Genomic DNA, 13,569 nt, shown 5'->3' with positions numbered 1-13,569 from the left:
CTCATAGGAATGCAGTAATTCTGCTACATAGAGGTGATCTGAGCATCGCCTCTATGTAGCATAGGCGATCGAGCTACGGCAGCTTCTAGCCTCCCATGGAGACTATTGAAGCATGCCAAAAGTATGTTTTTTAAAATATGAAAAAAATTAAAAAAACATAAAAGTTCAAATCACCCCCCTTTTGCCCCATTCAAAAAAAAAAATAAAAAAAATAAAAAAAAAAAAAAAAAAAAAAATCAAACCTACACATATTTGATATCGCCACATTCAGAATCGCCCGATCAATAAAGAACAAGTATTAACCTGATCGATAAATGGCGTAGCGGCAAAAAAAGTCAAACCACCAGAATTACATTTTTTGGTTGTCGCTAAAATGCATTATAGGGCGATGAAAAGATTGTATCTGCACCAAAACGGTATCAATAAAAACGTCAGCTCGGCCCGCAAAAAATAAGCCCTCACCCAACCCGAGATCATGAAAAATAGAGGACACTATGGGTATCGGAAATGGCGCATTTTTTTTTTTTTTTTTTTTTTAAGCAAACTTTGGATTTATTTTTCACCACTTAGATAAAAGAGAACCTAGACATGTTTGGTGTCTATGAACTCGTAATGACCTGGAGAATCATAGCGGCAGGTCAGTTTTAGCTTTTAGTGAACCTAGCAAAAAAGCCAAAGGAAAAAAAAAAAAAAAAAGAGTGGGATTGCACTTTTTTTTTGCAGTTTCACCGCACTTGGAATTTTTTTCCCCGTTTTCAAGTACACGACATGGTAAAACCAATGGTGTCTTTCAAAAGTACAACTCGTCCCGCAAAAAATAAGCCCTGACATGGCCATATTGACGGGAAAAACCTCTGAAGGTGCTGATGCCACCACTGCATATCAAGTTAAGCCTCATCAACCAATTTGTCACGGCTCTTCACAAGGCGTCAGCAGCTTTCAAGTACCTCCAAGATCTCTTTCCAAAGCTGTCCGAGGCAAAGGTCAAGGATTGTATCTTCATCAGCCCGCAGATCAAGAAGATCATAGAATGTGACGAGTTGGCAAAGCTGCTGAACAGGACGGAGAAAACGGCTTGGAACAGTTTTGTTGCAGTGGTTCATGGCTTCCTGGGCAATCACAAGGCTGAAAACTATGTGCAGTTGGTTCAGAGTCTCAAAGAATTATGCCATAATGGGATGCAGAATGTCTCGCAAAGCCCATATCCTTGACGCTCATCTTGACAAGTTCAAGGAGAACATGGGAGCTTACTCAGAGGAGCAAGGCGAGCGCTTTCATCAAGATATATTGGACTTTGAACTTCGTTACCAATGACAGTGTAACGGAAACAAGATTTTTTGGGGGGGGGGGGGGGGGTGCGGCTACATTTGGGGGCTTCTTCGTGAAAGCGATTTGCAGTACACTCGCATTCCTAAAAAAAACTACTCTTTTCTGAACCTTTTGCGTGATACCGCATGAACGAAAATACAGTAATTTCCTTTTTTTTGACACGATAAATATGAAATTTTTCTGGCCTGTGGTCATAAAATCAAAGTTTGTGTAGTCGTTTTTCCCTAGTTTTTAAAGATAAGCAGTTGAAATATTACACTTGGAAGCCAGGAACAAAAAATGTGTTAGGTTACTTTCACACTAGCGTTTTTTTGCGCTGCGTTTCGTGCGCAACAGAATCGTATACAAAAAACGCGTCAGCATTTTGTATGCGTTTGCTTTTTTTAGACGCATGCGTTTTAACCAGTTTCTAGCCATGTTAACTCTTAAAATGCATGCGATTTTAAACACAGGCGTGTGCATGTCCATGCGCATGCCTGCGTTCCCATTGACTGTAATGTGATTTTTTTGCGCATTCCGTGTGCAAGCGTTTTTTTGAGACAGGTTGGATGGACCAAAAATGCAACAGGTTGCGTCCAGCGCGCCTAGGCGCACATTACAAAAAAAGCATGCGCACGAAAACGCATACGAACACGTGCATACGCTAGACCATGCGCCCCCATGTTACAGATAGGGGCGCAGGACGCATGCGCATGGACGCGCAGCGCTAAAAAACGCTAGTGTGAAACCAGCCTTACATAGTGTAATTGCATACATAAAAATAAGTAAAATTATATCTGTGGGGTGATCAGGGAAATAATTCCTAATGTACGAATTCTTGCCTGTCAAATATATATTATTTACTTTGCTTCAAGTTCCTAAATCATTTCACAGTTTGAGCCACATGCAATATTCCAGTCTGCCCACAGTCGCCACTAGGTGGAGCCCTCGGTATTACTGTATACAGCTAGCAGTAAATCATTTGCACTCCCTCTAGTGCAGGGTTCCCCAACTCCAGTCCTCAAGGCCCACCAACAGATCATGTTTTCAGGATTTCTTTTGTATTGCACAGGTGAAGCAATTATCACCTGTGCAATACTAAGGAAATCCTGAAAACATGATCTGTTGGTGGGCCTTGAGGACTGGAGTTGGGGAACCCTGCTCCAGTGGAAGCAGCAGGGAATTGCTATGATGTCAGCCTTCTAGGGACAGTACAGGGATTACGTGTGAGGGATATGGCACCGGCTGCTGCCTGATTGTGTGTGGGGTCATCCAGTGTCAGATATAGAAGCATTAGACGCTCAGTCACAGCCTATTCCATGCTGTTTAATTTACATTATTGTAAGGCGCTGCGGAACATGTTGGCGCTATATAAAGTGGTACAGTCAGATATTTCCAGTCTTGAATATTAATGTGATTTCATCCTATATATAAATACTGGTCCATGGCTCCCCCTGGCGCTGGGATGGGACATTTGCCTTTATTCCCCTGGCGCTGGGATGGGACATTTGCCTTTATTCCAGATACATGGGCAAGAAATCATGCCCAGCCCTACTTACCTCCTGGAAGCTGAGCTGTTAAGAGGTGATGCCACACATGACGCAAAACTTGTCTCCTAAAAACAGGAAGAGATGAATTCATCTCTTCCCGAAGGGCATTTTAGGGGAAAGCAATAAATAAGGGAATCATAATGAATCTGTAACCACACATGATTCTGGGTTGTGCCGCACATCAATGTCCATTTGAATGGATTGCAATAACATCAGGCCGGGATCACACATGCGAGAAACACGGCCGAGTCTCGCATGTTAATACCTGGGACTGCCGCCGGCACTCGGGAGCAGAGCGTGCAGTTGCATAGCAATACATGGAGCTGAACACTCCACTCCTGAGTGCCGGTGGCAGTGCCAGGTATTAACATGCGAGACTCGGCTGTGTTTCTTGCATGTGTGATCCCGGCCTTAGGGTTACCATCAGACCAAGGGGAAAAAAAAACAAAAAACAAACAGCAAATACTTCTCAATGAGAAATGGTGGATTAACTCTATACCAGCACACAGAGAAGTCACCATTCAGTAGGAAGACATGTTTATAATATTTTGTACCTAGGCCTCCTTATTTCACAAAAAAGAAAAAAAAAATTAAAAATGATCATGCCCTCCCCTCAGACCTTCTCCTGCCAGCGGCATCCTGTCTGCATGTTCGGGACACGTTGGCTGCGCAATAATCGTTGCAATATCTTGTGGTCCAGTCAGGCCTGGTCTGCTTTGCTAATACTTCTGCAAGAATTTTTTTTTTCTTAATGCTATGAGTAGGAATGATTGTGGTGGTAAATTCCCAAATTTCCATTACTTATGGAGATGCTGGCATGTCTTTAAAAAAAAACAACAAAACAACAAACTAAACAGCTACTTCTACACAATGATGCTGAGATGGGCACCCGTTCCATCCTCTCCTATGGGACGCAGCAGGGCGTTTGGCGAGGCGATCGCCACCCCTGCCAGGAACTATTATAAAGCAACGATAATAGTACCTTAAATACTGACTAAACATCCTTTCCGCTCTCCGAAACGTATATGAGAATATATATATTTGTTTCCTTTTTTTGGTACGTCACACTGAGTTTAGTAGACAGGGGAACTTTCCTAGTCTTTGGAGTGGTATGTATGCCCCCCTCACTTCACTGCCCTGAAATAAAAAAAAAAAAAAAAGTATACAGAAGGAGGAGTTCTCAGAAGCCTGCCTTGTCCACACATCCACCTTTAAGAAAATAGCAAAGAAAGAGAAAAAATAAAGATTGATATCTATGGTTGCTGCGGAGGCTGCTGCAGGCACACACTGGTGTAAGATAGAGAGTAAAGATTTTTTCTTCTATGTCACTTGGCATGGTGCCGGCAGGACATACCAGCTCACACGTGGAACACACAGAATAAAAGGTTGATTGGCAAAACTCCAGTGCTTACGTCTCTGTCCTGGGATGTCACCGTGGTTGTGGTCCAGTCTCTCCCATGAACTGTTCAGACGCGGCTTATTTCTTTTCCCGAGAGTACCCTTGCTGACAACAGGTGGGTCACTTAGTCTCTTCTGCCTGGGTGCAGTTCTGGACACAGGTGGGTGAGGGTAAAGAGGCTGTGGCTGGAGTGGGCTCGGGTGGGGGGCTGTTGGCAGTAGCGGTGCAGTCCTGGCTGTGGTTAGAGGTCACCTCTGAGTTAATAGGTTTGGTGAGGTCTATATCCTGAATCAGCCGGATAAGACGTTTCACTTTGTCCAGAGAGCTGTGCATGTCTTTTTGCCGGGAAAGGATGCTGTTCTTCATTTCCATGCATTTCTGAAAAACATAAAAGACCCACATCGCACATCATGTACATGTCTACTCTGAAACAAAGATGTGCTTCAGTCATTAAAAGTGTTGTCCAGTGAACTTAAGATATCACATAACCACAAGAGAGGCGATAACTTGTAGAGTGTGGGGGTCCGACCGCTGGAACCCACAATCAGCAGAAAGGGGGCCTTTTATTCTCGCTAGATTCCTACGGCTCTGCAGTAAGAAGAAGAGAGCAGCGCTCAGCCGCCGTTGGGCGTGTGCACTGCTGCTCCATCCCAACGGGTCCACACAGCTCTATAACGTTATCACCTACATTGACCAGTCAACCCTTTAACACTGGCACATAGGCAGCATGTGGACTAAATAGGCCATGAATGAACCGGTTGGTGGAGAGAGGATCTGATGCATCCACCGGGCACATAAGAAGCTTGTGTATTACCCTCCACATAGTGCGATAGTGAGGTTGTGTGAACTCACCGTTATGGAGTTGCTGAGTTGTTTTACTTTCTGCTCTAGTTGCTCTCGCTCCTGTTTCAGGTCCGTGCTCCACTTCAGTAATTTCTGCTTCTCCTCTTCTTTTGCTTTAAGACATTACAAGAAGGAATGAGGACGGCCCAGAGGAACATGCGCTGCGCAGATTCTCACTTTCTATAATGTGAGTATATTGCACACAATTATTCGCACACGTTTGTTCCCCATCTCCAATCTTCAAGAGCCACGAAGAGATGACATTTTCAGGATTTCTGGCTGGCCGCACAATGTTACTGTGGTCAGGAGCGATTTAACCTACCTGCTTTATACGCGATATATGAGTGGACAATGGCTAACGTCCCCGGCCACGGAATTGCTTCCTCTTTTTTCAGCATCTGGAGGGAATAAAAAAGAAAAGCAAAACCCCAAAAGGCATTAAACAAGTAGGATAAAGGCATCCTAGTAAATATATAAAGCTACCCATGAAAAACATACAGGTTACAAAATGCAAGTCAAAAAAACATCCCCTTAAATGATTCATCTGACTATTTTGGCATAATGGATGCAAAAAAGTTAAAAAAATATATAGCTGCTTATATTGGATAAAATAGTAAGTATCATGTGACAAAGAAAAGACACAAATTGACATGAGTGCTCAGCTATTTCCATAACCAAGTGTCCATGTGCAGCCACCGCTGTGCCTGGATACAAATCGCAGTCTCATCGAGGGGTTTGGGGGAAGGAAAGGGACCCCCATCTATTGGGTATGTACAGCATAGTCTATGGATATGACAAATTTCAACTTTATGAACATCCCTCTAAGGGGTATGTGCACACGCTGTGGATCCGCAGCAGTTCTGCAGACATTGTACAGTATAATGTTAGCCAATGGGATTTCAAATCCGCAGTGCACATGCTGCAGATTTTTCCACGTGGATTTGCTGCGGTATTAAATCCGCAGCATGTCAATTCTTTCTGCGGATTCGCAGCGATTTGACACCTGTTCCATTGTCCAGGTATCAATCCGCAGGGGAAAACCGCTGGCAAATCCACAGGAAAACCGCAGGTCACTTTACCTGCAAATCCACGCAGAAAAATCTGCAGGTGAATCCGCAGCACGTGCACTCACCCTAAATGGTCCTCATCAAGGACATGTATGTGTACGTCAGTGCAGTGACATTATCTCCCGCCTGTAGCAGCAAGTAATGAATAGCACCAAGGGTCCTTGGGAGGATTCCTGACAGACCCCAGATACGACACAGTACATCGGTCCCCGACATGAGAACGCCGCCATCACAAAATAATATCGGTCACTTGCTGCCAACTATCTGGATTCAGCCACAAATAAACCATCATCCATATGAGCTGTGCACTCCATCGCAGACTTTACCTTTAAATATCAGACTTCTTATGTTAAATTAAATGGTCTACAAGCAAGGGTGGGCAAGTAATTTTCCCAAGGGGCCACACGAGAGACTGACTTGTGCAGGGCCAAACCAAAAAAGCCCAACTTAATTCTGCTTATTATTTTATATTAAAGAAATACACCTCCTCTTAAAGGGAATCTGTCACCCTATTTTTTGGACTATCCGCTGCCGGCACCACAATCAGGGGCTTATCTACAGCATTTTGTAATGCTGTAGATAAGCCCCTGATGTAACCTGAAAGAGAAGAAAAACAAGTTATATTATACTCACCCAGGGGCGGTCAGGGTCCGGTTTTGGTCCGATGGGTGTCGCCGTCCGATCCGGCACCTCCCATCTTCTAGCAGTGACGGCCTCTTCTTTGCTTCCTGTTGCGGCTCCTGCGCAGGCGCACTGCTCTGCCCTGTTGAGGGCAGAGCAGAGTACTGCAGTGCACAGGTGCCGGGAAAGGTCAGAGAGGTCCTGCACACTGCAGGACTCTGCTCTGCCCTCAACAGGGCATAGCAGTGCGCCTGCGCAGGAGCCACGACGGGAAGCAAAGAAGAGGATGTCACCATTAGAAGATGGGAGGCGCCGGACCAAAACCGGACCGACCCCCCGGTGAGTATAATATAACTAGTTTTTCTTCTCTTTCAGATTACATCGGGGGCTTATCTACAGCATTACAGAATGCTGTAGATAAGCCCCTGATGGCGGTGTCGACAGCTGATAGTCGAAAAAATAGGTGACAGATTCCCTTTAATATACTATCATATTATGGAGCACTATGTACTTACAATTGATCATTTTGCCCTTTGACCCAGCTAATTATTCTCTGCTCTATGTAGAAACAGGAAGTCTCTCTTGTCCCTGCTGAAATCATACCTCAACGAGGCTACTGCGGGGTCACTGAGGCTGCGTTACCAGCCGGGCCCCTGTACTGCGGTTACATCAGCACCGTGAGAAAAAGTCACTGAGTTCACCACAGTTCAGCTCGGTGAGTTCACCACAAAGCAAAGAAAAAAGATCTGCAGTGAACTCACAGAGCTGAAGTGCAGTAAACTCTGTGACTTTCTCACAGTGCTGAGGTCACACGGCAGGTCAGCCCATCTTGGAACAAAACTTCAGTGACCTGCAGTAACCTCGATGAGGTCACCGCCAATCACTGACACTGCGCTCGCTGTCTCAGCCTGGACAGTTGCATCTTGGCACCGTCCAGGTTGAAAATTATTTATCCCCCAGACGTGGATTATGGCGTGGAACAGAACGTCGGATAGGTGAGGGATATTGTTGTTTTTTAAATTTTTGTTTTATTGCAGGAGATGTTGGCTTCAATGGAATGGGCGTTAGGTGAGTATAACTGCTTGCTGTTTTTACATAAAAATGGATAACTGTGTTTTGCTTTGTTTCTAATAAAATAAGCTAGATATTTTTTCACGGCCGTACATACAGCCCTCAAGGCTGTACGGGACACCATTGAATTTTTGCGGGCCGATTTTGCGGCCCCATAGAAAGCTACTGGGGCCGCAAAATCGGCCCGCAAAAATATGGTAAGTGTAATACCACCCTAAGACGTGGGCTTGATGTCACCCATCAGATAAAACAGGGATTTTTGTGTACTCACCGCAAAATCCTTTTCTCTGAGCCAATCATTGGGGGACTCAGACAGTGGGTCCCCCAATGAGGCGTAGGAGAAAATGTGACCTCAACCCCACAAATATGAACCCCACATGCCACCACTACAGGGCAAGTGGGAAGAGCGAGGGTAAGTGCCAGAATAAGCACATCTAATAGATGTGCCTTTCCTGGGCAGCTGCAGGCTGTTATTTTTAGGTTGGGGGAGGCCTATATCAATGGCCTCTTACCAGCCCGAGAATAGCAGCTGTATGTTTTATGCAAGGCTGGATGTCAAAACTGGGTGGGGCCACACGCTTTTTTTTTTTTTACATTACTTATTTAAAAAAAGGGGACCACTCTATTCTTGATAACCAGCCTTGCTAACGCTGACAGCTGAGGGTTACAACAGCCCGAAGTTGTGAGTTTTGCCTGGCTCGTTATCGAAAATACAAAAGGAACCCAAAATTTTTTTTTATTATTTATTTATTTTTTTAGCAGCGCAGCTGGTGGCTGATGAATTCTCTCATCAGCCGGAAGCCTTTTTTCACTATTATTAGCGGCATCAAGTGTTAGCTGATGGACGTAATAGTCCCATGAGACGCAGCCTGCTCTCACTGTTATTAGTGGCAGCAGGTATAGGCTGATGGGAATAATAGTCCTATCAGCTGCTGCCTGCTCTCAATGTTATTAGCAGCAGCAGGTATAGGCTGATTGGAGTAATAGTCCCATCAGCCAGAGCCTACTCTCACTGTTATCAGTTGAATATAAGGCCTGGATCACACATGCGAGAAACTCTGACGAGTCTCAAATGTCAATACCTGGCACTGCCGCCGGCACTCGGGAGTGGAGCGTGCAGCTGCATGTATTTCTATGCAGCCGCACGCTCCGCTCCCGAGTGTCGGCGGCAGTTCCGGGTATTGACATGCGACACTCGCCCGAGTTTCTTGCATGTGTAATCCCGGCCTAACTCTCAACATTCTCCCCTGCTCATGCTGATCGCAGGCAGAACAGGGGAGAATGAGGGGAGCCTTCTTCAGCACACGGTGCCGGGGAAAAGTGCTAACTGTACCTCTGCTTCTCAGGCGCCGGTACGTGTCACACTGACAACATCCCTTAGTCTCAGTGTGCTGGACACTTTGTGGCCCATCCTGCTGTTAAAAAACAGACATGTCAGTGTATTTTTCTCACAAACACATGGCAAGTGGAAACACACTGACATGTGCACACACCCATTCACTTGAATGGGTTTATGTGTCTAAGTGTCTCCAGTACGTGTGGAAACTGTCACCACACATATCCGACACTGACGTGAGGGGTCCAAGCTCTATGCAGAAACAGGTCAGTTTTAAATCTCATGATGCCATAGACAAAATGGAAAAGGGAAGAATTAGCTGGGTAGAAGAGCAAAACGAGCAATTGTAAGTGCACAGTGCTATATAATATGATGGCCAATATATCAAGAGGATTAAAATTTTGATGGGTGGAGGGCTTCTTTAATTACATCACATAATATTGAGCAGAATTACATGTTGACTCGCTGCTGCTGCTGCTAATATGTGTTGCAATAAGCTCCATCAGTACAGCAATTCAAAATCATGTAACTTGCTGCTTTTGATAAGTTTATAAATCATTTGCTCCTGATATTTAGTAGTTATATCATGTTCAACAGCTCCCCCAGACAGTATGTTGCCCCCACATCCCCTTCAACACACAGTAGGTTGCTCCCACATCACCTTCAAAACACAGTATGTTGCCCCCACAACCCCTGGAGACACACAGTATGGTATCCCACCAGCAGCCCCTTGACACACACATTATAATGCCCTCACAGTTTTCCCTTTCAAAAATAAGACAAAAAAAAAAAAAATACAATATGTATCATTGTAAGCAGTATACCTGATACTGTCTGTAGGTTACGGGGTACAATCCTGCTGACAGGTTCCCTTTAAAATGATTTCCATGACCTAGACCCTGATTACCTAGATTTAGGATGGGTTACCAATATCAGATTGGTGGGGATATGACACCCGACAACATCAAGGATCAGCTGTTTGCATGTGAGGATTGGAAGTAATTTGTACAGAGCTGAAAAAGCACCGCTCGATATACCAAACTGGACACTACTAGAAAACAGCCAGACAGGAGATGACGCAACGAATCTTACCTGCTAAAATTTAAATGTGCAGGAAGAGGAGATCGGGGCCCATTTATCAGAACATTAACAGCTATGATAACAGCCCAACACCAGCCCCTGCCACGTGATATTATATACATCTTACATCTAGCAATCACCATGACATCAATCAAGCGGCCCCGTGATGTTATCACATATAGGACATCATTTCCTGCATATTGGCATTATGTCCCTGTCCATCATATTCAGGACACATTATAAAATAAGCCTAAATTGTAGGTTTGGATGAGAGGGGCTGGAATTAACAATGGAGCTGATTTACAAAACACGTGTACTTTTAAGAAAGTGTAAACTAAACAGTCTAAAATTGTGCCACATTTATCACAGAAGCTGATAATGGGTGCATTTTAGGCCACTTTATTGGCTGAAACTGCCCAGATCCTATTTTGTGCTGTACCTCAGAGTGAGGGGGAACGGCTTGCAATAGACCTTAGTTGCGTGTGTGGTTTCCTGTATTTATCACACGGTACCTGGTGTTGGCATTTAGGACATATCCACATGCCCTTGGGAATGGATTTCAGAGGAGGCTCCAAACAGTCCAGGTGGTATACACGTGAACATGTGTCGCACATCAGTAACTGTCCGCTCTTTCTGCAGACGCTGCAGAAATCCTCATGGATATCAGCCTGTATGGGATCACAGGGAAAAGGAGGCAGGAAAAAAAAATAGAATCAGCCTAAAAAAAAAAAAAAAAATCTGACAAACTCCCTTCCTCATTCTTTAAGCTGGAAAAATTAGAAACTAATCAGAAGAAAGTGCGTAAAAAAGAGGAAGCAGAAAGGAGCAAGGCAGGAAAAACCCAAGATCAGAAAAGTAGCAGACACAAAGAAAGAGCGGAAAAAAAGTTGCAGCAATGTCTGAAGAAAGTCAGTAAGTCACAGGCCTCCACCAACAGAACCACAAAAGAAGGAAAGGCTCTCATGTCCTGGGATAGCAACGGTCCGGTCTGTCCATCAGATTCATTGTATTAAGATTTTGAGATGTAAGAAGGAGCATGACATGTTCTAGAGGTTAGTAATACAGTACTGTATGGAGGGGGGCATGGAGCAGAGACCGGGGCACGTTGTGGCTACAGAGATTCCTTCTACGTCTATGCTTCATGCAGCCTATGAAAAGACTCATTTAAATCCATCTTTTATAGCATATGACACAAATGTCTGATGAATGCAGTTCCCACTTTTGGATACCCATCTCCAGAATTGGGGTTACTTAGCCCCCTCTGCTGTGCACCCTACCCCTTGAGACAATGAACCACAGTTCTGAAGACAAGTGCGAGTCTCTGAGGTAAAGAACCTAAAAGGACTTTACACTGTTGCATTATAGTCCATGACGAGATGCTGAAAAGTTTATATATACACAGTGTGGGTTTTTGCCACGTTTGTCATCTGTGACTTTCTTTCCCAGCATTTTCTGTGATTTTTTTTTTTTTCTAGAACGCTGCCACCAAGAGCAATTGTGACAGGTATGAACTACATGGTTAAAAAAAAAATGCATTACTTGCTGGTGTGCAAGCTGCATGCCACTTACATTAAAGACTATGTGGCAATGTGACAACGCAACCTTCATGTCCCGTGTAGACCAAATAGTTACATGGTGTGGAAAGAAGAGACAGTGTGTGACCTGATAGAAGCCACACCAGAGCAAATGAATCACGGAAGACAGCGAGTGAGGAAAGGTTAGATGCCAAGTAACAAGAACTAAATGCTGCAGGAGGTGCCAGCCTGATGAGATGCAAGAGAGTCTAAGAAAAAGACAGCACTGTGAGAGCGACGCCAACAAGTGCCCACAATCTCAGAGACACCACACGACCGGCCATTCAATCAGAGAGCATTAGACCAGAGAGACAGCCGACTTGGAGACTTGTCCAGAACTTCACAGGAAACAGAAGAAAGTGCTGAAATTACATCAGAATCAACAGAATCCACAGATGGCTAATGACAACCAGAACACAGTTATCACACCCCCAGCTCCCCGGGAGAGTTTCTACTCGGTTAATATACCCCATCCTTCAACTAATATCCTCCTGTAAGCTGCGCACTGAGCAGTAATGTTCTGACTACAATGACTGGTGGATTGCGGCATGAGACAATTTATACAACGGTGCGGCTCCACGGTTCTACGGGTGGTGTATCCTGGATCTCAGGGACAGGCATCAGGATTACAGCCGTAAGCACGTTCCCATGGAGCAAAAATAATTCCCTGTCCAGACATAAAAATCCAGTGCATTTTCCTAGACCAGCATTGTGCAGGAGATGTCCGGATATCACTGCAGTGAAATGTGCTGTCTGCCTATGGAATTTACAGCTGTAAAATACCCTGTGGGATGTCTGCAATGCACGTTGGAGCATAATACTGTATATCCTAAGGCAGAATTAGTAGGTGCAGTCTACGGAAACCCCAGCACACAGATTGTGTGCATCATATTGCTCAGCCTCCTGCGACTGAGGATGAATCAGCTGTCACGTGTGTGTGTGTGTGTGTGTGTGTGTGTAATATATATATATTTTTTATTTATTATGTGAAGGAATCTGGGAGCCAGTTACACCCATGCACCCCCTTCTGCCATGCTCAGAAGAGTAGTCTGAATCTGCAGGATGATAGATGCCTGGTTAGATCACATAGGACAGCTGACACGTCAAAGTTTATGCTGATAATAGAAAAGTTAGCCGAAGTAGGCAAAAGTATTAGACAGAGCATCATACAATTAGAACAAGTGTTAGCACATGAGGGGCAGCGAGTTCTGTGACTTTGTCCGATTACTGACTGAAGATATGGAGACAATGCAGAAATATAGATGTGATATAAAGGAAAGCATAGAGGAAAAAAAGAGGCTGTAAACAAGCCCTGCTCTATCAAGCTCACACAGTAATATACACTGTCTGTACCAGTATAATACATCCCAGCAATGCCAAGTTCCTCACCTATAGAACTGTTTTTAAGATCTCTGCTTATTGTCACTGATCGGAACCATCATTGCTTATAAGGGACAATCTGTCCTGATCAGGTGAAAGCTCATTACAGAACTGTTACCAGAGCCGTATTGTGTCCAGATAGAAACAATCATTTAAAAAGTGTTAAAGTAGCAAGATATCCCTTATATAATTTAGTTAACAAAGGTAGCTCAGCCTCCAGAGATCATCGCTGTGTTTGAAGAGGGCTGGCTGACTTCTCATTCCAATAGCCAGTACCCTTATTTTACGGCCGATGCACAGACAGAGAATGGAGATGGCTTCCCTATTGAAATGAGCCCCT

At 44.4% G+C, this 13,569-nt stretch overlaps 1 protein-coding gene across 4 annotated transcripts in view; it reads right to left on the bottom strand.

Annotated features, from left to right (window-relative positions):
• Positions 1–3,378: 3,378 nt before the first annotated feature.
• PHF21A (PHD finger protein 21A) overlaps positions 3,379–13,569 on the bottom strand; it is a 117,003-nt gene continuing 106,812 nt past the window's right edge. For 2 of the 4 annotated variants that reach the window (XM_073541703.1, XM_073541702.1), the window contains exons 14-17: positions 10,788–10,943; positions 5,423–5,498; positions 5,110–5,213; positions 3,379–4,635 (exon numbers count right to left, since the gene is read on the bottom strand). In XM_073541703.1, coding sequence (XP_073397804.1) covers positions 4,378–4,635; positions 5,110–5,213; positions 5,423–5,498; positions 10,788–10,943 — 594 coding nt within the window. In that variant the 3' untranslated portion in view covers positions 3,379–4,377. The remainder of the gene's footprint in view (positions 4,636–5,109; positions 5,214–5,422; positions 5,499–10,787; positions 10,944–13,569) is intronic. The other 2 variants (XM_073541705.1, XM_073541704.1) reach the window with 1 other exon arrangement.

Source organism: Dendrobates tinctorius, unplaced genomic scaffold, assembly GCF_039654945.1.
Source record: "Dendrobates tinctorius isolate UK_male_01 unplaced genomic scaffold, ASM3965494v1 ptg000124l, whole genome shotgun sequence".
NCBI lineage: Eukaryota > Metazoa > Chordata > Amphibia > Anura > Dendrobatidae > Dendrobates > Dendrobates tinctorius.
This window is presented reverse-complemented; position numbering and strand designations above follow the sequence as displayed.